Here is a 27,792-nt window from a genome sequence, read left to right as displayed (position 1 = left end):
GTTTAAGAGACAGAGTTTCTAAGTCTCTCTCTCTCTCTCTCTCTCTCTCTCTCTCTCTCTCTCTCTCTCTCTCTCTCTCTCTCTCTCTCTCTCTCTCTCTCTCTCTCTCTATCTCTCTCTCTCTCTCTCTCTCTCTCTCTCTCTCTCCCCGCCCCCCAGTCATATAGACTGAATGATTCTTGTTTATTTTCTGTGGGCTGCCTGTTTCCATGTAGTGGTAAAGGTTGCACTCTGTAGGAGAAATGGGAGCACTGCAATACAGGAGACATGAAGTTGTAATGTCTACAAAGATTGACAATTGTATTAATTTGAGAATAGTAGCTAAATTGGCATTATCACCCGGAATTATCCATGCAAGTGACAGGTCTATACCCTACATGTAGGCTATTGCAGAATAATATTGTTGTTTAAATTAAGAATAATTGCCAAATATCCAACAATAATAGCCTATATAACTACTTAGTCATATTAATATAAAATAAGTATAATAATAAAAGGAGAATGCTGTTATTTTCTGCAATACACAACATGTCCAGTAGAGGGCAGCAGAGCGTCAACACGGTATTTCCAGACAAGAACAGTCAACCGTGAGCCATCGATCGTTAGCTTCTTCATCCCCACCAGGAATACTAATCAATTGCTAATAATAGATCAATCATTGTGAGAATGGCGGACGTCATCAAGCTAACGACGGTGCAGAAAAGGTAACATTTAACCTCCTCGCTTTATTAGCTAACGTTATGTTCTGACATCTATTTACAGCTATTTACATGTTAAGATTAAATCAAAAGCTAAACAAATAAATAAATCTGGTTTTAAACACTGCTGCATCACTGGTGATAGAAACACTAGACACACCTTGTTGTTACATATCTGTAGACTATATCTGTGTATATCCCTTACCTACTCTTACTAGTTACTATATCTATATGATCTGTACATATCTCTTACCTACTCTTACTAGTTACTATATCTATATCTGTACATATCCCTTACCTACTCTTACTAGTTACTATATCTATATCTGTACATATCCCTTACCTACTCTTACTAGTTACTATATCTATATCTGTACATATCCCTTACCTACTCTTACTAGTTACTATATCTATATCTACATATCCCTACTCCTACTAGTTACTATATCTATATCTGTACATATCCCTTACCTACTCTTACTAGTTACTATATCTATATCTACATATCCCTTACCTACTCTTACTAGTTACTATATCTATATCTGTACATATCCCTTACCTACTCTTACTAGTTACTATATCTATATCTGTACATATCCCTTACCTACTCTTACTAGTTACTATATCTATATCTATACATATCCCTGACCTACTCTTACTAGTTACTATATCTATATCTGTACATATCCCTTACCTACTCTTACTAGTTACTATATCTATATCTACATATCCCTTACCTACTCCTACTAGTTACTATATCTATATCTGTACATATCCCTTACTAGTTACTATATCTATATCTATACATATCCCTTACCTACTCTTACTAGTTACTATATCTATATCTGTACATATCTCTTACCTACTCTTACTAGTTACTATATCTATACATAATATATCCGGACCCTTACCCAGTACTAGTTACTATATCTATATCTGTACATATCTCTTACCTACTCTTACTAGTTACTATATCTATATCTGTACATATCCCTTTCTACTCTTACTAGTTACTATATCTGTGTATATCCCTTACCTACTCTTACTAGTTACTTTATCTATATATGTACATATCCCTTACCTACTCTTACTAGTTACTATATCTGTACATATCCCTTACCTACTCTTACTAGTTACTATATCTATATCTATACATATCCCTTACCTACTCTTACTAGTTACTATATCTATATCTATACATATCCCTTACCTACTCTTACTAGTTACTATATCTATATCTATACATATCTCTTACCTACTCTTACTAGTTACTATATCTATACATAATATATCCCTTACCTACTCTTACTAGTTATATCTATATCTGTACATACATATCCCTTTCTACTCTTACTAGTTACTATATCTATATCTGTACATATCCCTTACCTACTCTTACTAGTTACTATATCTATATCTGTACATATCCCAAGTTACCTACTCTTACTAGTTACTATATTTATATCTGTACATATCTCTTACCTACACTTACTAGTTACTATATCTATATCTGTACATATCTCTTACCTACACTTAATAGTTACTATATTTATATCTGTATATATCCCTTACCTACTCCTACTAGTTACTATATTTATATCTGTACATATCTCTTACCTACTTGTACTAGTTACACTGCTGGCCAGTATGACTTACTACCATAGTGTCTGTATACCTGTATCACTGTACGTATTACTACAACTCTGTAGATACATCTGATTAGCACTATTACTCAGTAGTACTAATTTATATATTTGATATGCAGTTTAATCACCTGTACATTGTATAATACTATTTCACTTTACTGTTACATTTGCACTCTGGTTGGATGCCAAACTTATTTGCATTGTACTGTACTTGTGCTGTATGATGACAATACATTTGAATCTAATGTAATCTAATCAGATTAGCTAGTTCTCACTGTTGACGTGGCTGTAGTGCATTATGTGCTCTGTGTTGTCTTGTCCTCGCAGTGCTAAAGTCGCAGCTGGAGCTGTTGTATGTGTTGAAAGTGAAATCAGAGGAGATGTGACCATTGGTAAGATGCTGCTTTTAGTTTGATCATTTACCCAATTTATAACACAAATGTGCCTATTCTATTTCTGTGTTATTATTTAGTTGCAGTGCCATGTTTAGTCACTAAGTGGCTAATGTTTAGTCACTAAGTGGTTAAATTTGATTTAACTCGAGCCAGTGACTCTTCACTTAATGTCCACCTGAATGAATGAATGAATGAAAACTTTATTTAACAGATTGCAGAATGGGTACAATACAGTACGGCTCAATACACACAATTGTTAACACTTTCAGTGCCCAGCAGGGGCCGCACATTTAGTGCTTGAATGCCCACCACCCACTTCAATGTTAGCATTAATATCGCCTAATCTATGTTTTAAATTATGGCTATGTGTCTAATCTGCCCGTCGCTTATCAATGACTCATTTTCCAGTCAACATTGTCGAAGCGGATTGTTTTTTTATCGGTTCATTTCCGTTTTATAGCATTTTGAAAAGCCCTCGTTTTCAAGGGGGAAACAAAGAATCCGTGATAAACGCCCTGTACTGTAATATTCTAGAACGTTGTCATTTTTCGGCCTATTTATGAATCGTTTTCAAATAAACGCTAGATTATCGATAGTATATGTGTACGTATGCACGCTGGTGCCACGAGCTGAAAATCGATTATCTTAGTTCCTGATTGCTCGCACAGTCAAACAGCCATATCACATATAGGGGAAAAGCTTATATCTCCGTGAAAACAGGTCTGATTATCCTAAGACTGGTAAAATAGATTCCTTACCTGAGATCAGATGGTATCCAAATGGATTATTCCAATTCCTGATCGCCATTCCAAAAATCAATCCTTTTATTGATCCAACGCGTATACTGTAAAACACATATTACACGCTGTGCTGAGGGTCCACAATGAATCTGATCGGCTCCGGTTACATGCGTGAGAAGTAAAATGTGGATTCCGGAGGTTTTTTTTCTCGTCCATTTTCATTGAGTCCAATCCAAAAGGGTGCATTACCATCTGGGAGACGATAGGGGGCACTTTTTTCACATCTGAGCGCCTGGTGGGGCTGCTGTACCAACGGTAGACTCGGTTGATGAAATATGAATTCAGATCGCTAATAAAAAAATAATCACGAGAATTCTCGTGATGGGCATTCAGGGGGCGGGCTGATAACCCGAGATATCTCGTGATGGGCATTCAAAGTGTTAAGGGGATGCAGACCAGAGAAAGACATTTGTCTTGTTTACATCAGGGTCCCCCATTTTCAATTCATAGTGACATTTATGACATACACAACATACATGACATCATGACATTTATGACATAGGGACATACATGACATACAGCCAGGTATATAGTACTGTTACATTTGTGACATACGATATGCAAATATACAGTACTGTTACCCAGATATCCTAACAGAAAATATATACATATGATGGGGAGGAGACTGTACATTAGGAGGGGGTGGGTGGGTGGGAGAAAATACGGTGGGGAGGAGACTGTCTATTAGGAGGGGTTGGGGGGGGGGTTGGACATTTACGGTGGCCAGTTTAGAATTGCAGTCTCCCGTAGGTGCTCATTAAGAGCGGTTTTGAATGTGGGTAGGGATTCAATTTTTTTTTACAGCTGTGGGTAGGGTGTTCCACATTGTTGTGGCATAGTTGCGAAACGTGTTTGTGCCGAATCTGGGTTGCACATGATGTTGTGGGCATGGTATTCACTGACCTTTGGGAAGTATTTCGACATGTACATGGGTACCTGAGTGGTGTAGTGTATTTTGTAGATCAGGCCCATTGCAAGTTGATGTACTCTGTCGTCGACTCTAAGCCATCCTAGGTAGTCAAAGTGGGCAGGGGTGAGGTGGGTTTTAGGAGTAAGGTCAAGTAGTAGTCTGACCAGTTTGTTTTGTGATGTTTGTAATCTTGATTTTAGCGCCTTTGAGGTGCTTTGGTACCATGAGGTGCAAGCATAGTCGTACCCTTGAATGAGTGCTCCTGCCAGAGTCTGCCGTCCAGTACAGCGTTAACTTGTCTAGTTCTCTTAGTAACGATTGATTGAATTGATTGATTGAAAACTTTAATAACATATTACAGAATGGGTACAACTACAATACAGTACGGCTCAATACACACAATTGTTAAGGGGATGCAGACCAGAGAAAGACTTTCGTCTTGTTTACATCAGGGTCCCCCATTTTCAATTCATAATGACATTTCTGACATACGCAACATACAGATTATATCATGACATTTCTGACATACATGACATACACAGATCCTAACAGAAACTATATACATACGAGGGGGAGGAAACTGTACATTAGGAGGTGGTGGGGGGGGGGGGGGGGAGTTTGGACATTTACGGGGGACATACAGATATATATCATGACATTTATGACAATACATGACATACAGGTATACAGTACTGTTACATTTGTGACATACAAGATATGCAAATACAGTACTGTTAAACAGAGATCCTAACAGATAATATATACATACGAGGGGGAGGAAACTGTACATTAGGAGGGGGTGGGAGGGGCGGTTTGTACATTTATGGGGGCCAGTTTAGAATTGCAGCCTCCCGTAGGTGCTCTTTAAGAGCGGTTTTGAAGGTGGGTAGTGAATGTGATTCATTATGATGAATCACTGTGGCATTATGATTAGGGATGCACAGGGAGCGAAATTAACTTTTTGACTCACCGGCCAGTGGCGGGTAGATGGGAAGAGTCTACCCGCCAAGCATATTTCTTACCTGCCAATATATATTTTATATATACAATTTTTTTTAAATAAAATATATATTATATAATCATATTTGTAGTTGTATTATCTGCGAGACATCACCACCACGCAATAAGTCAAAATGCTTGCTATCTGCAAACAGCTCCACTGTCTGTTTTGGCTGTGTTGCTCTTCTAGAAAAATAATCCTTTCCGGGTTGCCTATTGAAATACTGTACACTTTCCTACTGTACACTTTCCTGATTAATTGAAATGGGGGACCCTGATGTAAACAAGACGAAAGTCTTTCTCTGGTCTGCATCCCCTTAACAATTGTGTGTATTGAGCTGTACTGTATTGTACCCATTCTGCAATCTGTTAATAAAGTTTTCAATCAATCAATCAATCACACCTCCAGTACAGAAACATTGTTTGAGTTTGCGTGTCAGGTAGACCATTGATTGACAGTCGAGTCTGCCAATTACATCACATCGCTTGCACTCCGGTGCTGCAGCTGGACCCATTGCCCACCTCTGCCGTTGATAACGCTAGCCAAGTTATTATACACACAGATACACAGTGGGCCAGTGACTTTGGTGTAGGGGTGTAACAATGCATCGATCCTAAGGGGGAAATTCAACTGCATCGATTTGAAAATGTTAGAATAGATTATCGCAATTTTAATGTGTACACGTTATGTTATTGTCATGTCGGTTACAGCCAACACACCGACATACGCTACTGCATCAACGTTATGATTAACAAAGCAAGGCATTCGTTTTGTTGCATTAACGTTATATTACTATTGCTATCGATAAATCTAGGTGTTCTAAAATCTATTGCTATTGGTAAGAGAGACTATAATAAGTTGGTGTCTCGGAAAACGAGAGCCCTGATCGCGGAGTTTCAGGAAGTAAACAAGAAAAATGAGAGCTTCCGATTGGTCATTTGCTTTATTTCCCATGAAACCAGTCACTTCACTCTACTGTGATTGGACCGTTGGCTTGAGTGCAATGTGGGACTTGTAGTTTTTGAACGATCTCGCAGCGGAGGAAAAAAAAGACGAGAGAGGCTATAATCTGTATTCGCACAGCGTGCGCGTAATTGATTTTTACCGTTCGCATACAAATATTTTTAGGGGCCTGCTTATGAACTACACGTCTACACGCCACACGGCGGGCAGCCCTCTAAGTGTCATGCGCCAAAGGTAAAAACAGACCGCCCCTGGCGGGCGGCGGGCTTTAGTTTCGGTCCCTGGGGATGCACGATAATTATCAGGCCGATAATTATCGGGCCGATATCAGCAATTATGACGTCATCCCGATAAACCCGATAACGTTATTAATAGCTCCGATAATATAATATATTTTTTGGTAAAAAAAAATGCGGTGTGGTTGAATTGGAATGAAGTGCGTTTGTTTTGAGTTTTGACTGTAGGCTCCTCCCGTTGTGTCAGTACTGTGGTACGACTGACGGCGTGTGGTTTAGGAACAGGGCGTTTTACACAAATCCAGCGCTCCCTTTCTTGGCTGTGACGTAGCCACGCAAGTTTCTGGAAGCAGCGCGGACGTTTTAACAACAAAGATGGCCGCGTCGGTACTCGGATTTTCAGAGGAAAAAGTTTGCTTGCTATTTGTAATAAATGCAATGCAGAAGTTCCACAAGGAGGGAAAAGGGCAACAACTTGCAATACATCCAGCCCGACGGATCATCTGCGGCATCACCACCTCCACGACGGTGTGTTATTGTGTTAACTTAGAAGCCCACAACGACGCGAGGAGCCCTTTCGTGGCTGTGATGCAACCCTTGGTTGAATACGCAGTCACTTATTGCTCCGTAGTAGCCAGGTTAATTTGCACCACCAAGGACTGCTTAAAAGCTAGCGGCTTGAGCCCTTGGGTCATTTCTGTCAAACTTCTTTAATTTAGCAAACGACTCGTCAATAGGTACAAGCGTGCTCGCGCCGTCGTTGCGGGCCCCCAACACCGTGGCGGTGGTGATGCCGCAGGTGACCCGCTGTTGTGGTGGTGATGTGAGGTGGTGATGTGTCCACTCAAAGCCTCTTTTTCAAGGCTCCGCTTTGAAAAAAGAAGAACAAAAAGCTTCGAGCGTCTTAGGTTGGATGCACCACAAGCTGTTGACGGATTGTCTTGGCTTTTGTTTCTGTTGTCTGGTTAGGTCACATTTAAGTTGGTGTTAAGTTGTCCTGGGAAGTCTTTTTATGTATTATTATTGTATTGTGATATGTTTTGTTTCATGTTGAAAAAAAAATTGTAATACAATAAATATCGGTTATCGATATCGGTTATCGGCTTGAGGAGCATAAAGTTATCGGTATCTGTGTCAAAAAAGCAATATCGTGCATCCCTAATTATGATGTGGCTTAGTGTCTGTGAAACTAATATTTGATCTATGTACATTGAATTAATATAAAGCTGTATGACAAGTCATCGTATGGTCATAGGCATAACCTTGTATTATTTTTTTAATAATAAATGGGTATGTACCTACCAAATCCCAAAAGCGTCAATGTCTGATTAGTTACTTGCTAAGCTATCCTAGTGCAGTTATTTTCATGCTGACAAGTAAACGTCACACAGCCTGACATGTTACAAACTGTGCTGGAATAGACGTGTTTGCTGTATACGTCAGACTCTGTGTGCGAGCGTAGGAGGAACGTAATCCTGGTCAGAACAACAGGGCGGAATACAATATATTTGCATTTATTAGCCATGCTAGCGATCTAAACAATCAATCCATGCCAAAGGCTTGGGCGGTATCATTTTTTACCATACCTTGCTGACATAATACCCCGGTATACGGTATATGATGGTATGACTTTAATTTCCATCAGCGGGGGGGGGGGCAGCCCGTGTTACCAAGTAAACATATCACGGAACGATGGCCAGTTAGCCCGCAGCACCCTAGTACTACTAACGTTAGCTCTCAGAACGGTAGCCAGAAGTCCGCAGCATCCTAGTGCTACTATCGTTAGCTCTCAGAAGGGTAGCCAGAAGCCCGCAGCATCCTAGTGCTACTATCGTTAGCTCTCAGAACGGTAGCCAGAAGCCCGCAGCATCCTAGTGCTACTATCGTTAGCTCTCAGAACGGTAGCCAGAAGCCCGCAGCATCCTAGTGCTACTATTGTTAGCTCTCAGAACGGTAGCCAGAAGCCTGCAGCATCCTAGTGCTAGTAACGTTAGCTGTCAGAACGGTAGCCAGTTAGCCCGCAGCATCCTAGTGCTACTATCGTTAGCTCTCAGAACGGTAGCCAGAAGCCTGCAGCATCCTAGTGCTACTATCGTTAGCTCTCAGAACGGTAGCCAGAAGCCCGCAGCATCCTAGTGCTACTATCGTTAGCTCTCAGAACGGTAGCCAGAAGCCTGCAGCATCCTAGTGCTACTATCGTTAGCTCTCAGAACGGTAGCCAGAAGCCTGCAGCATCCTAGTACTAATAACGTTAGCTCTCAGAACGGTAGCCAGAAGCCTGCAGCATCCTAGTGCTAGTAACGTTAGCTCTCAGAATGGTAGCCAGTTAGCCCGCAGCACCAGCAACGGTAAGCGTGTCTTATTTAATTTCCACCACTGAAGCGGGTTTTCCCCTATCGATTGAGTCCTCCTGTGTGTAGACAACCAGCTCTGCGTGTGCTCGCTCCACTAGTGAGGACTGGTCTCGCCCTCTGCTGGCGCGTGCTGTGTGTGCACTACAACCAATGCCGTCCCTGTAAAAACTCAGTTTCAGTGTAATAGAAACTGAAACGCATCTGTGATTTTGACGGTATTGATTTTCAATACCGTCGGGATTTCTAAATACCCTGGTATACCGTAATACCGTCATACCGCCCAAGCCTAGATGTGTAAAAGGTGGAAGACTCACAGACTCACAGCCATGCTGATTTGGCTAAATGACATCCAGCCGTTTTCGTTTGAAACTACTTTTAGTCAGGGGAGTGTCATGGTTTCTCTATAGAGCCCCGTCGTATTCTTTTAGCGCAGCAGCTCGCGCAGGTCCGGGGCAACTTAGTCACGTGACTCGAGTCAGTTGGTATTGCTGATTGGCTCGAACACGGTATGTTTGTAAACATCGAACAGGTCTATTAACGATCTTCTTCCCACGTGGCAGGTGCCAGGACAGTCGTCCATCCTAAAGCACGAATCATCGCAGAAGCAGGTCCTATTGTTATTGGGGAAGGTAACCTGATCGAGGAGCAGGCTCTTATAATCAACAGGTACAGTTCATCATAATACATCCATGGTCACCTAAACTCCGTTTAGCCACCTTGTATTTGTGAAATACAGTTTACCTATCTTTTTAAGCTGATTGAATTACCTTGTATATGTTATTACAGTATATCTCAGACTGACGGTAGTTACATGAAAATATGGTATTTTGAAGAAATAACACAATTAATGCTATTATGATTTTCTTTATGATTTATTGGCATTACTGAGGAGGACATTGACTGGAGTTCATCATTTTACCCCCATTTAATTCTACCACTGTATCACCTGACCCACTCTTGTCTCTTATTATGTAGATCTACATACGAATGGATAGCTGTTTGTAGTGTTGAAAACCCAGACTTCATTTGCTTTATCTGTAGTTACCCAGAAAACATCATGCCTGACGCAGAGGGAGTGGAACCAAAGACCATGACAATTGGTACCAACAATGTCTTTGAAGTTGGATGTGGTATCCTTTTTATTATTATTTTTTATTATAATTTTCTTTTTTATATATTGGTTTTTATTTAAATATTTTAAGTATAGTAATAGAACTTAAACGAAAAGAAATAAAATGACCGAAAAGGTGTAGGCTGAAGCAGAGGCTTATAATTGCCTACCCCTTTTACATTACATAAATTACACACAAAAATACAAAAAAGAAACATAATTCAGTATATCATTTAGCAAAGGTTACAAACGTTTCATAGTTTTATGTACAAAACGTATACACATTTATTTGTTTTTTATTTTCTTTATATATGTTTTTCTTTTTCCCTTTGTCACTATTTGAATACAGTTATGTTATAGATTAAATATAATTAGGATAATAATGAGGTTTTATATTTATGTATCACCTTATATTTGAGTAATTTCTTAAAAGTATGTAGCGAACACACATTTTTACTTCTTTGTCAAAGTTTGTAGCGGTGTCCACTTATAGTGCCTATAACATTTACCGTTGGGCGCCAGACAGGTCCAAACCCTGCCAATGAAGATAAAATTACCTTTTTGATTTGATTAATTAGGCCTATAGCTCCGGCATAAGACTGTACCACATAATAGACAAATAATATAATAATTTGATTAATAGTAGGCCTGGACTAATGGCCAAGCTAAATACTAGGTTAGTTTGCTAACAAAGAAACACTCAGGAGTCATGCTCAATTCAGAGTCAAAATGTCCATGTATTGGATTAAAGTCAAAATCATAAGCAAACATTTTAGAACACAAAACAATTCATTTTCAGACCAGCCTGTGATTAAACTCCCATAAACCAGTCCGTTCACTCAGTTCAGTTCATTTTGTGAACAGGTATAGGCGTTTGCCAATAGTTCCAACTTTCAAGAGTTTGTGATGACCGCAACGCAACTGAGCGAATGAATGAAAAAAATAGAAAGTCTCTAAAGAAAGTGTGTGTGTGTGTGTGTGTGTGTGTGTGTGTGTGTGTGTGTGTGTGTGTGTGTGTGTGTGTGTGTGTGTGTGTGTGTGTGTGTGTGTGTGTGTGTGTGTGTGTGTGTGTGTGTGTGTGTGTGTGTGTGTGTGTGTGTGTGTGTGTGTGTGTGTGTGTGTGTGTGTGTGTGTGTGTGTGTGTGTGTGTGTGTGTGTGTGTGTGTGTTGCGAGAGCAGGGGGAAGAGAGGGGCGTTGGACTTGGGGCTGGAGGTTGCAGAGGGAGAGAGAGAGATGTTTGGCTTGGGGCTGGAGGGGGTAGAGAGAGATATGTTTGGCTTGGGCTGGAGGGGTTAGAGAGATAGATGTTTGGCTTGGGGCTGGAGGTTGCAGAGAGAGATATAGAGGCGCGTTTGGCCTGGGCTATGCGTCGCCGTCGTTAGGAAGCTTGGAGAGGGGAATGTTTGAGTCGGAGACCCTTCCGTCACAGCCTCGGAACAGGAGCAAAACAAACACAGTGCAGCGTGTACCCTACCGCACCGAAGTTCGCGTTTGGTGAAGGTGATCAGGTCGTAGACGTCCGGACTATCCACGTTGGTCATCCATCCCGTGTCAGGTAATGTTTACTTGCGCGTTTTCAACGTTATCTAACTACGGTTCACGTTCTCCTTGCTCTTTATATCGGCTGCACGTCTTCCTTCAGTGAAACAACATTCAAACTCGCCGCTCTCACTTCCGCGTCATGACTCCTCTCACTTCTCACGTCTCACAAAGCCAACCCACCACCGTCTGACATCTCTCCTCTTATCCGCTATCAGAGCCCGTATGCGCGCATCCGAAATTGACAGCCATAAAGGGACAGGTGCACTTGTACCAGGCAGGTTAAAGCCGCTCTGTTACAAGTTATTCCATAGTTTTGCCCCTTTAACACATATACATCGACTTTTTATATTTGTCTTTTCCTTTGCGATATTGAATACACAAGTTCCTCTAAGTCTAATGAAAATAGATTAAAAAAAAAAAAAAAAAAAAATCTTTCTTTTTTTTATAGTCACATTTTATTTTACAAAAAGTGATGTTTGGTGAAAGTTAGATTTGCACTTTATTAATCCCAATAGGGAAGTTCATTCTTGTTTGATGATCAAGAGGCACCTTTTATTTGTTTTAAGTTAAGTTTGGTGAAAAAGCAAGTTATTGCACTATTAATCCCAATAGGGACATTCATCTTTGTTTGATCAAGAGTAACTTATATATATACTGTATATATATATATATATATATTTTTTTTATTTTTTTTTTTAAGATTGGTGAAAGTTAGGTTTGCACTTCAATCCCAATAGGGAATTTCATCTTGGTTTGATAATCTTTGTGTCAAATAAAAACAAAGCTTATTTGAATGATTTTCTTGGCGTTTCTAGTTTTTAAGAGAAAAAAATCGATAAAAATCGTAAATTGGATGTGGTGTGAAAAAATCTGAGATTTGATTTTTAGGCCATATCGCCCAGCCCTACCCAGCCATCAATCGAATCACCAGTTGACCAATCAGAAGCCCTCTTCTTGTTTTAAAAACCATGTGGCGCTTCCTGTTTCTTCCCCTTGCCCTTCCTTTTGTCTATGTTGCTGTTGGCTAAATGTTTATGTGACTTACTTAGCCAACTCGGTAAAAGTGTGTGTGTGTGTTGGGAATTGGAGCAGGTAAGGGGCCCAACACATTTGGTGCTACACGTATTTGTGTCTAGACACACTAGGTAAGGAGTGATGCCATTCATTGTATGTTTTGGACATATGTTTGGTTAGGTAGTGAGGAGTAGTTTTTATTTGACCTTTGTGTTTGTGTGTAGGTAGACAAGATATTCCTTGCTGAGTTAGTTGTGTTTTGTTCATTCCTTTGGCATCATTCAAGCTCCTTTTCCCTTTCCCCCTTTCCCCTTGGTTGTGTGTCTCAACTCCACCATTTTCATTGTATATAAGTTTACGTGTTTTTGTTTGTATACACTGTATATATACAATATATAACTTTTTTTTACCTAAACTTGTTGTAGGCATTGCTTTATTTTTCCTTTGGCTCATTTATCACAAATTACAACACAACCATCCTTTACGACTTTCACCCCTTCCCCTTGACATACTGGGGTTGTAACGGGATCAATAAAGGAATATGTTATTTTATCTTTAAGACAACAGTGTGGGATAGTCTACAATAATGACAGTTTTTGGGGGGGGGGGGCTTTCTACATACATTTACCATGTCATGTGATTAATTGAGAATTGTTACTCTTGACTATGGGGTTTTAAATCCTTAATGTCACTGCTTTAGTCTCTCAGGCTTTGAAGATCGGAGACAACAACGTGATTGAGTCCAAAGGTACTGTAGGATATTTCATGGTATTGGATTAGATTTAGATTTGATTAGATTTGCCATCATACCAGAAGTTTGGCATCCAACCAGAGTTCATATGTAACAGTAAAGTGCAATAGTAATATACAATGTACAGGTGATTTAAACTGGGTGTAAAATATATAAATTAGTACTAGTGAATATTAGTGCTAATCAGATGTGTGTAGTATTAATATGTACAGTGATACAGGTTTAAAGACACTATGGTAGTAAGTCATACTGGCCAGCAGCGTAACTATTAAGAGTAGGTTAGGGATATGTACTGATATAGATATAGTATCTACATCGGTTAACCGTCTGTAGTGTGGTAGTGAAATGGTTAACCTTCTGTAGTGTGGTTGTGAAAGGGTTAACCCTTTGCCGTGGCAGTGAAAGGGTTATTGATTGATTGAAAATGTTATTAACAGATTGCAGAATGGGTACAATACAGTACAGCTCAATATACACAATTGTTAACGCATCCACCGCCGTTCACGCTGTACAGCGTTATTGCCCGCCATGCGTTGTCTGCCACACCACGCTGTACAGCGATATTGAGATCAATATTTCATTTTTTCGCCATGGCATTCATAATTCATATATACACCTCCGGCGCTGCAGCTGGACCCTACGGCTCAATACAACGACTGCTCATTACCGCCGCCTGGTGGATGGTCGGGCGAGTTACACTCGAACAACAGGAAGTGCCATGAGTGCATCGATGAAAGTCCTCCGGCAGTCACATCTCGTTACGGGACTCCTGACAAACACTATGTTCATATGGATCACTTTATAAACTTAATAATCGATATGATTTCGGCGTTTATTGCGACATACAAACCGGAAATGGACCTAGGCGATCGACGTCCTATACCTGGGATCTTTCACCGCCAGTCTCATTGGCGAATGGTAAGAGGACGCTAATGTCATTTTCAGCCCAATTGTTTATTCATTTCACTGCAAACCGATCTGATCAATATATCACCCATACTACATAAAGCATTTACTGACGATCACAGAATTATAAAGACCCCCCCCCCCCTTTCCTCCGTGTATGATGACGCATAATGTATAGGATCATATACATTTTTTAATATAGCGTGTATCGGGAATAAACGGCAATCGATAATCTATATATGCGTTTAGGCCTATAACTCACGTTCTAGGAATTACTGCAGAAAAACGATAAAAACATACTTATATTCTAGAAGGTATTTTTGTATGAATGTTTTAATGAAAAAGTATAACGTTCCTACATCCTGAACGATAGATAATCGATGTTGAATGGGCCATAGTAATGTCAATTTAGCAATACAATTTAAAAAGTTATAGCCCTGCAAAGAAGGTGAACATCTCCATAGGCTTAGAGTGGTGGCAGACTGGCTATATTGATGGATATAACCAATGGCAGGGAATGTGTTAACACATTCGCTTCTATCCATCAATGTATGATCACTGCCACCAGTCTAAGCCTATGGAGATGTTCACCTTCTTTGCAGGGCTATAACTTTTTAAATTGTATTGCTAAATTGACATTACTATGGCCCATTCAACATCGATTATCTATCGTTCAGGATATAGGAACGTTATACTTTTTCATTCATAGATTCATACGAAAATACCGTCTAGAATATAAATATGTTTTTATCGTTTTCTGCAGTAATTCCTAGAACGTGAGGTAAAGGCATAAACGCATATATATAGATTATCAACTGCCGTTTGTTGCCGATACACGTTATATAAAAAAATTCAACTGTACATGATCCTAAACGTTATGACTGATCATGCGTGGATGAACGGTGGGGGGGGGGGTCGTTTATAATTCCGTGATCGTCAGTAAATGCTTTATGTAGTATGGGTGATATATTGATCAGAGCAGTTTGCATTAATAATAATAAACACTCACGCTGAAAATGACATCAGCGTCCTCTTACCGTTCGCCGATGAGACTGGAGGAAAAAGATCCCACTTATTTTACGTGATCTCCTAGATCCTTTTCCGGTTTGTATAATCATAATAAACGCCCAAATCATATCGATTAATGCATTATGGCAGCGATCGCTACACACGGACGTGTGTCTAGAGTCCCGCAACAATATGTGAGTGGCGGACGCATTTGCCAGATGCACAGAGATCTCCAGAGATAATAATAATAATAATAATAATAATAATAATAATAATAATAATAATAATAATAATAATAATAATAATAATTTAGGACCTGCTCAGAGGTCATTAATCGGCATGCATGCGATGCATGTATGCGATTCGTCTGCGATTAACCCATCCCGTCGTCCTTCCCCCCCCAAGGGCAGCCGGGAGCAGACAGGCGCAACGTGAGCCGCGCCAGGGGACCAATCCAACTGCTCCTGTCCGTCTTCGTCAAGGACGCCACAGCGTTAGCGATCTTGTTGTTGTGCATGTTTTTCCATTGGGTTTATCTTATCGGTGGGGAAACCCTTGCGAGCACGGGGAGAACATGCAAACTCTACACAGAAAGGCCTGGGAGATACCCCACCTGGGTACCTGGCATCATGGAAACCTGGTCCCCAAGCGGGAATCGAACCCTGGACCTTCTTGCTGTGAGGCGACAGTGTTTAACCACTACACCACCGTGCCGCTGTACATCCATTTCCGGTTGCAACTTGCCGATCATCCACCAGGCGGCAGTATTGAAGCGTTGCAGAGTTGTGCAAGCTCCCACTGTATCAGACCAGGCTCCGTGAGGGAATAATGAATACCATGGCGAAAAAATTAAATATGATCTCAATAACGTTGTACGCCGTGGAATGGCAGAATTAGCATGACCTTGAAACACGTTGTACGACGTTTATGGCGCAGGATGTGTTAAGGGGATGCAGACCAGAGAAAGACTTTCGTCTTGTTTACATCAGGGTCCCCCATTTTCAATTCATCATAACATATATAACATACATGACATACAGATAGACAGTACTGCTACATCTATACATTTATGACATACCAGATTTACAAATACAGTACTGTTTGTGATACAAAGAGTAAAAAAAAAAAAAAAAAGTATATACATTTGACAAAGAAACTGTACATTGGAGGAGGTGGGGGGTAGGTGGGGTGGGGGGGGGAACTGTACATTGGAGGTGGGTGGGGGGGGGGGTGGTTGGGTAGGCGGGTAGGGGTAACTGTACATTGGATTATCAACGAAACCTTACTTGGTCCCAAGAAGAGGGTCTCGTGTATTATTGGGTTAGGAGGACAAACTGCGTGGAGTCTTGTCACTGACACCTCGCCGCTCCCCCTCCTTCCTCCTCTCAGCGGACCTGGGGAAGAACGTGATCCTGACCAGCGGGTGCATCGTGGGAGCCTGTTGCCAGGTGAACACCTGTGAGGCTCTGGCGGAGAACACCGTCATCTACGGGTCCAACTGCATGAGACGCATCCAGAGTGAGAGGCCACAGGTGTGTTGTGTCTTCAAGATTCAAGAGGTTTATTTGTCACATACATACCAGGGCACAGTGGTGATTCTAGGAATTTTTAAACAAGGGGGCACAAGGGGGGGGGGGGGGGGGGGGCATGAGCTAGTATGGGGGGGCACCAAAAAAAACGGAAGTAAAGATTTTTTTTTTTTTTTTTTTTTATAGCTACGTATGACCGGTAAGTATAAAGGAAGTTGCGTTTATCTAGACAGGTAGCCTAAGTGTAGCAGGTAAGGTATAAAGGTAAGTATATTAGGTTATTATTTTACCAATAGCAGATCAGACAACTCTTCAGCCATCGGGGTTCATAGAAAATATTTTATTGGCACCACTGCTGTACAAGTCTCTTTTTAATTTTTTTTTTACATGAAAGACACAACAACACAATAATACTAATAATACATAAGACATCACAGGACAGAAACGTATTGCAATAATGACAAGACAATAGAGATCAAATAGAATAAATAAAATTAAAACAAATACAATTTTTATTATATTGATAGACATTACAAAAGAGATTCCTAATTACAACAATAATTGTTCACCCAAGGGCTGTCTACTATTAACAAACCTAAAACATGTTAGCCATTGTAGGTCATTCACCAGGTCAGAGCGAAATAGTAAATTATAGGCACAACTCCCAATATCAGTAACGGGTCTATTGTTCTAAGAATAACATTCGTCTAAGTGCCCAATAGCCAGCAAGGCCACTGGACTGGAGACCAGAAGCAGAGCAGCCATTGTAGTGCTGTACACGTATTTTAAAGTGTTTTATCACTCAATAAATTCAATTAATAATAAACTAAATGAATTGTATCACTATCAAGTTGCCCCATGGCATGAAATTATTCATTCATATTAATTCAAGTATTTGCATGTGAGTGAAAGGTACATGCATCGTTTCAAATATTGTATTGCCACCAGTGCTGTACTTATTTACATTTATACAACTGGTTACAAATCAAACAAAGTATTTTAAACAAGTGTTTTCTCACTCAATTATCAAGTTGCCCCATGACATGAAAGGGATTCAAGTATTTGCATGAATGCAAGGACATACATAATATTGTATTGCCTCCACTGCTGTCAGACAACTATTTACTTATTTAACATAAATTACCACTCATTAGCAGATCAGACTTTTCTCTTGTAGTACTTTTATCACTGGATGGCACTATCACTAAATACCACCTCTGCTTGTAAATGCTGTACAGTATGGTGCAACAAGCTCTGGTAAATATACAACAAGTTATGGGCCCAGATCGACGCTAAGAAGCTACACAGAGTTTTGTGTGAGATGAACAGTAATGTGGGATTTCACAATGGATGACTGTTTATTGACCGGCTGAGCGGACCAGAGAACTGGGCAACTGGAAGTTTCAGATGGAGCACTTGCTAAAAGCTAAAGGACTATGGGGTATGCTAATGGTACAGATAATAATAATAATAATTCATTTAATTTATATAGCGCTTCTCAATAACCCGAAGTCGCTGACAATAGTCGGGAGCAAGAGTACAAACAAAAAACAAAAGCAAAGAAACAAAAACAAAGAAACAACAAAGAAACAAAACAAAAGGAACATGAGACCATGGGGGGAACAGGGAAGACAGCATGATAGCACAAAAAAGACTGGAGACAGACATCAATCAGGTTGGAGGGGGGGGGGGGGGGTTATGGGTGGGGGGGGTTGAAGGCAAGGGAGAACAGGTGGGTTTTGAGGCGAGCTTTGAAGGTGGGTAGGGGAGTCTCTGATGGACTGGGGGAGGGAGTTCCAGAGTCGGGGTGCAGTACGAGAGAAGGCCCGATCTCCAAAGTTTTTAAGCTTGGATGTCGGGACAGTGAGGGAAGCAGTGGAGGAGGACCGGAGGGAACGAGTGGGGCGGTAGGGAAGAAGGAGATCAGTCAGGTAGGGGGGGGCCAGGCTGTGGAGGGCTTTGAAGGTGAGGAGTAGTGTTTTAAAGTTTATGCTGTGTTTGATCGGGAGCCAGTGGAGGGAGTGGAGGACAGGAGTGATGTGTTCGCGGGACCGGGTGTTGGTGAGGAGGCGGGCGGCTGAATTTTGGACCATTTGCAGTTTATGGAGGGAGCGGGAGGTGATACCAGTGAGGAGGGAGTTGCAGTAGTCCAGGCGGGAGGAGATGAAGGCGTGAATGAGGGATTCAGCAGCAGGGGGGGAGAGGCAGTGACGGATTTTTGCGATGTTGCGGAGGTGAAAGTAGGATATTTTTACGATGGAACGGACGTGGGGGTCAAATGAGAGGGTGGGGTCAAGGAGGACACAGAGGTTTCGGACTAGGGGGGGGGGGGGGGGGGGGGGTGATGGTGGAGTCGTTGATGGTGAGTGTGATGGGTCCGGATCTGGTGAGGGTGGTTTTGGTGCCAATGATGAGAAGTTCAGTCTTGTCACTGTTCAGTTTGAGGAAGTTGTGAGTCATCCACGTTTGGAGTTCGGTGATGCAGGATTCGATGTGACTGAGGGGTGGGCTGTGGGGGGATTGTGTACTGATGTAGATTTGGGTGTCGTCAGCGTAGCAGTGGAAGTTGAGGTGGTATTTACGGATGATGTGACCAAGGGGGAGAATGTAGCAGATGAAGAGCAGGGGGCCAAGGACTGAGCCTTGGGGGACCCCCTGTGTGACTGGGGAGGGGGAGGAGGTGTGGCCGGAGAGGGAGATGAATTGGTGTCTGTCTGTGAGGTAGGAGGAGAACCAGCCAAGTGCTGTGCCCTCAACACCCAGTTGGTGCAGCCTTTGGAGGAGGATGGAGTGACACACTGTGTCAAAGGCTGCACTGAGATAGAGTAGGATCAGGATGTTGATACATTAGCTGCAGATGCTAATGCTCAAGCACGGGCTGAGTTTGATAAATGGAGAGATATATACAATATACAGTAAATAAATACAGTAAAAATATACTGAGGTCTACAGTAGGTGTAAGTCCAGGAAGATGGTAACTCTGTCTGTCACTCTGTGCTCAGTGATGCAGTGAGGCACAGTGATGCATTGTATAGTCTGATGGCTGTTGGAATGAAGGACTTCCTGTGCCGTTCAGTGCTGCATTTAGGTAGTGTGAGCCTGGCACTGAACATGCTCCTCCTGTCAGCCAAGTCTGTGTATAGTGGGTGGGAGGGGTTTTCCCTGATGGCCTGGAGCTTAGCAAGGCTCCTCCTCTCCGCCACCCTCGCTAGGGAGTCCAGCTCTACCCCAACCATGCTACTGGCCTTCCTGACCAGCTTATCTAGCAGCCTGTTTGTGTCCCCTGCTCTGTAATAACCAGCATTATGCATTATTATTAATTTGAGGCATATATACATATCTTCTGTATATTGCTATACAGACATGTATAGCAACCTATAATTGACTCTTTGATGTCCGGCTCTGACCTTTTTTGATTGATTGATTGAAAACTTTATTAACAGATTGCAGAATGAGTACAATACAGTACGGCTCAATACACACAATTTTAAGGGGATGCAGACCAGAGAAAGACTTTCGTCTTGTTTACATCAGGGTCCCCCATTTTCAATTTATAATGACATTTATGACATACACGACAACATACAGATATATATCATGACATAGATATACAGTACTGTTACATTTGTGACATACAAGATATGCAAATATACAGTACTGTTAAATAGAGATCCTAACAGAAAATATATACATATGAGGGCGAGGAAACTGTACATTATTTCGGAGGGGGTGGGTGGGAGGGGGGGTTTAGACATTTACGGGGGCCAGGTGCTCTTTGTCTTTCTTTGAGAGCGGTTTTGAAGGTGGGATACAATTTATTTTACGGCTGTGGGTAGGGTGTTCCACATTGATGTGGCATAATTGCGAAACGTGTTTAGTCCCTTGTTTGAGCCGAATCTGGGTTGAACATGAAAGCAGTGAGGTAAGTTTGTCTTCTTGAAGTTGTTCTGACTGAATCTCCAGTGCACCCGGCTTCTTAGTCTGTCGTCGTTGCACTTCCAAATTGCAATCAGCGCTGGAGTTGTCAAGGGTTGCTTCTTGAAGCAGTCAAAATGCGCTCCGTGGCTACACCTACAATGGTTGTTAATCATTTCGACATCAGCTGTGACCGGTTCAGAAGAACCCACATTGAACTTGAGAGGTTATGTATCCTTTATTCCTTCCGTGCCGACAAATTATAGTCCCCTGTGTAACTACTGTAACCAGAGTGCTACGGACTGGTTTAAATTTGCATCAGCTTGCGCCAATATGGGCACGGGCACAATGGGGGCACATACATTTAGTCATTTAGGGAAGGGGCACAATGGGGGCACATACATTTAGTCATTTAGGGCAGGGGCACAATGGGGGCACATACATTTAGTAATTTAGCTGACGCTTTTATCCAAAGCGACAAGTCATCAGGAAGGGCACAACTATCAGCTGAGTAACAATGTTCATCAAAGTGTTGAGTGCTACAGTGTAGGTTAGTATATTAGGACATCGTGGATTATAGGAGAGGACAGCATCCTGACTGGAAACATCACTGCCTGGTATGGAAACAGCACGGCACAGGACAAGAAGGCCCTACAGAGAGTGGTGCGCTCAGCCGAGCGTACCACGGGTATTGCACTACCTCCCCTGCAGGTTCTATACAACAAGAGGTGCAAATCCAGAGCCTGCAGAATAATGAAAGACCATCACCACCCCAACAACAGCCTGTTCCAGCTGCTGAGGTCAGGCAGACGCCTGCGAACCCCAGCTACTAGGACAGAGAGGCTTCGGCTCAGCTTCTTCCCCCAGGCCATCAGAGCCTTTAACACTGAACACTGAGCACACACTCATGCTGCACACGCCCACACTTATGGCCACAAAGGAAAGGTCACTTTAAAAATAGTATAGCAACAGTAACAGTGTATTGCACTACCAAAGGACCTAGCATGTCCTCCATGCTCTGTAAATAACTATGTACAAATACCGATATGCCCTACTATGTTACCTGTTTATTGCACAATGTTGTTTTATTGGATTCTATTATATGTTGTACTACTGTATTGCACATCGTTGCGGGCAAGACCACCCGCATTTCATTGTATACTTGTATGCCGTGACAAATAAAACTCTTGACTTGACTCTTGACTTGACTATGACAGTAAGGTTAGTTAGGGTTATATTTTTTTATATACATTTTTATTTTTATTTTATATAAAAATGTGGGGTGGCACCTCAGGGCAGTGGCGGCTGGCCACCGGGGGCGCTAGGGCGCCGACCCACCTGTTAAATGAGAGAAGAAGAAACATTTTTTGTTTTGTTTTTTGTTTTATAGCCCTATAAATAATATAAACATGTTTAAAATGAATAATATTTACTCATTTTAAGTATGTTTGTGTTTCCAATGCACAATATAATTTCCGTCAAGAATTTCCGTAGCCGCATTTCGCGGAGACGCTCTCTGATTGGCCGACGTCAGTTTTTTTTTCCGTAGCCACATTTTGCGGAGACGCTCTCTGATTGGCCGACGCCACTCTCTATGTTCCAATTCTAGCTTATATGTTCCAATTCTAGCTTATTCTAGGTTGGTGTGTTGTTGTGAGATGCAGCTATTTGTCTTAGAGCGTGACTGCAAGTTCTTTCGACGGTTAAGCTTAGGCACTCTTTCAAAGTTGGTTAAGGTTAGAGTTTGTCTTAGAGCATGGCGATAGAATGCCAGGTAGTTTGCAGTCTGTTCGACGCGGAAATGGACGAAGAAAAGTACTTGTGTTGTGTGGTGCTAACAGCTTGAGCTAACACTTGGCTAACAAGCTATATGGCGGATGCAGTCTGGACAGTGGACAGTGGTCTGGATATATATCATCAACAGCGGATTATACACTTTATCAAGCCCTCCGGCTGAAGGACCACATTTCAATTAAACAAAGTGAGTTTATGCTGTTGTGTTGTGATGCAGCTATTTGTTGTTAGCTCACACAGTACTTGTTGGCTAACAAGGGACATGCATGGACAATGGACATCAACAAGGTAGATTTGCGATATCGCTCGCTCTCTCTCGCTCGCTCTCTCTCCCTCTCTCTCTCGCTCTCTCTCGCTCTCTCTCTCTCTCTCCCTCTCTCTCTCCCTCTCCCTCTCGCTCTCTCTCGCTCTCTCTCTCTCACAATTCTGTGTCTCCGAGAAATGCGGCTATGAAATGCTGAGATGATAATAGCACTTCAAAACGCGCTGCTGTGTTGTGAACTATAACATTAATTTAGCTGCTGCTGATGCATAATGTATGAATGAATGAATGGTGAGTTGTTTAAAATGACAACATATACATGTGTTAATTATTTATTGGATTGATCCGAGAGACAGAGAGAGAGATTGCTCCAGAGCATTTATTAACGTTACGTTACATTTTCAACTCGACCTAACATCGAGTTGCGACCCACCAATGGAAGATAGTACCAGCCGCTACTGCCTCAGGGGCACCTGAGATTTCAGGGGGGACACGTGCCCCTGGTGCCCCAGTGGTAAAATCGCCACTGCCAGGGCATACAGTGAAATGCGGGTGGCCAATGCCCGCTTCGATTGTGCAATAATACTAATAATAAAATAGACATAAAAAAACAGGTAATAAAATAGACATAAAAAGGGCATGATAAAATAGACATGCTAAATTCCTGAGATTGTTAGCTACGGGTTTAAGGCACTGGGTCCCATGTACACTACTATACAATATACAGTTTTAACTCTATATCCTTATGCTATACTTGTTATATCTAAACTATACTATACAAGAACCACATCGGTTCTTTCCTTAAAGTGACCATTATTTTTCTCGTTCCTTTAAAGTGTCCTTTCCATTTTGTTTTAAAGTGACCGTTTGTGTGTGAGCGATTGCAGCATGTGTGTTGTGTGTGTATGTGTGTGCTCATATGTACTTGTGTGTGGAGAGTTCAGTGTTCTGTATCTGACCTGGTGCTATTCTGTCTCTTCTGTATCAGACCTCATGTGATTCTGTATTCATCAGACCTCATGTGATTCTGTATTCATCAGACCTGGTGTGATTCTGTATTCATCAGATCTGGTGTGATTCTGTATTCATCAGATCTGGTGTGATTCTGTATTCATCAGACCTGATGATCTGGTGTGATTCTGTATTCATCTGATCTGTTGTGATTCTATATTCATCTGATCTGTTGTGATTCTGTATTCATCAGACCTGGTGTGATTATGTATTCATCAGACCTCATGTGATTCTGTATTCATCAGACCTCAGGTGATTCTGTATTCATCAGATCTGGTGTGATTCTGTATTCATCAGATCTGGTGTGATAATGTATTCATCAGACGTCAGGTGTGAAGGAAATACTAATTGTCATGAACGGGGTTTCCCTACACAGATAGGGGAAATGTGAAAAATGAGCTTAAAGATGCTGTAGATAACATCTTTATATAGAGTAATACCCCCCCCCCCCCAAAGAGCATTGATTAATGAATTCATCATCATAAAAAAAAAAGTCTGGTCCAAAATTAATATAGTTATCTACATGTTGTGTGCATGTATCCCCTCCCTACTTCCCATTTCCCCACTTGTAATGCACCTGAATGGATAAACGACATGCTGGTGCTGTAAGGCGACATCTAGTGGTTGAATGTTGTCTACAGCGCCTTTAATTTCCAGGCGTTAGAGAGGGTTTGGAGCATTTACACTGGTATTGTACTAAACCTGGTACTGCGATACAGCCTGATTGACAGATATATTGTCACTATCTGCAATATATCTGATATATCAATCAATATATTGATCATCCCCCCTCACCCCACACTGTGCAACATCCTAGCAATACCCACAGTGCAATACCCACCCACTACCGTCTTACACTGTGATTGTTATTTGTGTATTGTTATTTTGTATATTGTTGCTATTTTGTATATTGTACAGTATTGTAACATTGTCTTATTGTATAGTATTTTGTTTCTTGTATAGTATTTAATGTTTCTTGTATAGTATTTTATGTTTCTGTATAGTATTTTATGTTTCTCTTTTATTACTTGTGTGATTTTATTACTGCACCTTAAGTTTGAGTCCCAAATCTCATTGTATGCAAATATAATGACAAAGTACAATCTAATCTAATCCACAAGATCCTCAACTGCAGTCGAAAAGTAGGGACTTTTTAAATGGAACGTGTTGGAATCCTGGATGAAATCATCGGGCTTGTGTATTATATATTATTAGGGTTGCGCTTCAAGAATAAGGAAGGATGTAGGCGGCTGGTTGGCGCAGCGGAGATTGCGCTCGTCACCAATGCAAGAGACTCCGGTCTCGAATCCGGGTGTCAGCATTGCCTCCGGCTTGGGCCGGCCGTCATACTAACTCATTGGCAGAGTCAGCGGGTGGAAGTCGATGGGTGGGGATTTGGACGTTGTGGACAGCGACTCCTACAGGTCGGTTGGGGGACGCCTGCACAGCAGAGACAGGAAGTAGTGGGGGTAGTGTGAGCCTCCCACACGTTACACCTCGCCAAATGAGAGTCCGCGCTGGCAGGTGAAAAGATGTGACAGGCTGCCTCCTCGTGTACCGGAGGGGACACGTGATGCAAGGCTTCTATCCTCCCTACAACCGACCAGTGGGGGGCATAGTCGAGCAACGTTCAAGACAGGGGAGGGGATAATTGGAAACACGAAATTGGGATGGGAGAAAAAGTGGATAAAAAAAAATAATAAGGAAGGATGTGATTGGTAAACTGTTGATGATCTCTGTCTCTTTCAGCCTCAGACGCTGCAGCTGGACTTCCTCATGAAGATCCTTCCTAACTATCACCACCTGAAGAAGACCGTCAAGGGGACCGCCACGCCTGTCAGACCCTGACCCTGACCCTGCCGCCCAAGGCATCTGCACAGACACACTCTGGCGCCTCATTACAAAAAACATTTCCTAACCGTTTGTCCTAACTTAAGTTAAGTTTCAAATATCTTCCTGTTTCAGAAGCAAATCCTAAACTCACAGCTGTGTCCCATTCTCCTTAACTTAACTTAAAGGAAAACTCCAACATTTTGGGAAATTAGATTATTTGGCACCTACCCTGGAGTTAGACAAGAAGATGCATACCGTTTTCTTCTCTGTGCATGCAGTAGGAGTAGGAAGACACGCACCGTTAGCCTAGCTTAGCGTCAGTCACTGGAAGTAGGTTCCTCCATTAGCCTAGTTCCAAACGTCTTCCTACTCCTACTGCATGCACAGAGAAGAAAAGGGTATGTATCTTCTTGTCTAACTCCAGGGTTCCCAAAATGTTGGAGTGTTAAGATACATACCTTTTTCTTCTCTGTGCATGCAGTAGGAGTAGGAAGACGTGCACCGTTAGCCTAGCTTAGCATCAGTCACTGGAAGTAGATTCCTCCATTAGCCTAGTTCCCAACGTCTTCCTACTCCTACTGCATGCACAGAGAAGAAAAAGGGTATGTATCTTCTTGTCTAACTCCAGGGTAGATGGCAAATAAGCTAATTTCCCAAAATGTTGGAGTTTTCCTTTAAGTTAACATCCTCACATCGCAGACCGTGTATCTTATCTTAACTTAACATCCTCCATCTCAGACATCATATCTTATCTTAACTTAACATCCTCCATCTCAGACCTTGTATCTTAACTTAACATCCTCCATCTCAGACCTTGTATCTTATCTTAACTTAACATCCTCCATCTCAGACCTTGTATCTTATCTTAACTTAACTTAACATCCTCCATCTCAGACCTCGTATCTTATCATAACTTAACATCCTCCATCTCAGACCTTGTATCTTATCTTAACTTAACATCCTCCATCTCAGACCTTGTATCTTATCTTATAACATCCTCCATCTCAGACATCTTATCTTAACTTAACATCCTCCATCTCAGACATCATATCTTATCTTAACTTAACATCTTCCATCTCAGACCTTGTATCTTATCTTAACATCCTCCATCTCAGACCTCGTATCTTATCTTAACTTAACATCCTCCATCTCAGACCTTGTATCTTAACTTAACATCCTCCATCTCAGACCTCGTATCTTATCTTAACTTAACATCCTCCATCTCAGACCTTGTATCTTAACTTAACATCCTCCATCTTAGACATATCTTATCTTAACATCCTCCATCTCAGACATATCTTATCTTAACATAACATCCTCCCATCTCAGACCTCGTATCTTATCTTAACATCCTCCATCTCAGACCTTGTAAATAATAATAATAATAAAACTCTTGTATCTTGTATCTTGTTGCATCTTATCTTAACTTAACATAACATCCTCCCATCTCAGACCTCGTATCTTATCTTAACTTAAAGAAATCCTGACTAGAACTGTAAACTAGATTCTTCACTCTGTACTCGACCTGTCATGCCTGTATCTGTGTTTTAGAATGTACACGAGGCTGCCTGTATCCTTGACAACGGCTGCCATACAGACCTAACAACAGTGGTTATGTAGAATTCAGGATGGGGTCTATGGAAGGAAATTATTCAGTTAGGATGGTTCTCTAATAGCTAAACTCCTATCTGAAGATACAATTTATTTTCCTAAATGCAGTTAGGAAACATGTTTCTGTAATCCTAAATATATTAAAGAAAAAAATCCTAAATATCATCCTAAACCAAGATTTTCAGACTTAACAGCTTTCTGTGATTGGGCTTGGAGCACATCTTGCACAGTAAACATCCCCTCACCTCCAACCTCACGGCACTCTGCTCAGGCTTGTCCACTCACTACTACGGCCCTCACTTCCTTCCTCACTCTGCCTCAAAGACCACAGGACTACAGACGTCTCACTGGCTTCTCGCGTCTTCCAGGCCTCTGGCCTGCGGTTCTGACGTTACACGTTCGTTTTTATTTATTCTCTACGTCTTTGTTTTCCTGTATATCATCATGCCATTCTTTTGAATCTTTCACCTTTTGATCTCTGTTAATAAAGAGAATGGTCATT

General features: G+C 41.5%; 1 protein-coding gene across 1 annotated transcript; it reads left to right on the top strand.

Moving 5' to 3' along the window:
• The first annotated feature begins 658 nt into the window (after positions 1 to 658).
• LOC311227106 (dynactin subunit 6-like) lies at positions 659 to 27,792 on the top strand. Its single transcript, XM_084312646.1, has 7 exons — positions 659 to 704; positions 2,672 to 2,736; positions 9,563 to 9,668; positions 10,044 to 10,132; positions 13,371 to 13,418; positions 16,725 to 16,867; positions 25,596 to 27,792. The coding sequence occupies exons 1-7, from the start codon at positions 667 to 669 to the stop codon at positions 25,692 to 25,694; spliced, it is 588 nt and encodes a 195-aa protein (XP_084168772.1). The 5' UTR covers positions 659 to 666; the 3' UTR covers positions 25,695 to 27,792.

The sequence above is a fragment of the Notolepis coatsorum genome (assembly GCF_963971535.1).
Source record: "Notolepis coatsorum genome assembly, chromosome: 4".
NCBI lineage: Eukaryota > Metazoa > Chordata > Actinopteri > Aulopiformes > Paralepididae > Notolepis > Notolepis coatsorum.
This window is presented reverse-complemented; position numbering and strand designations above follow the sequence as displayed.

Excerpts from the sequence above, each read along its gene's own strand:
- LOC311227106 (XM_084312646.1), top strand. The coding sequence starts at position 667 with ATGGCGGACGTCATCAAGCTAACGACGGTGCAGAAAAG. Across the intron at positions 705-2,671 it reads CTAACGACGGTGCAGAAAAG|TGCTAAAGTCGCAGCTGGAG; the intron begins GTAACATTTAAC and ends TTGTCCTCGCAG. Across the intron at positions 16,868-25,595 it reads TCCAGAGTGAGAGGCCACAG|CCTCAGACGCTGCAGCTGGA; the intron begins GTGTGTTGTGTC and ends TGTCTCTTTCAG.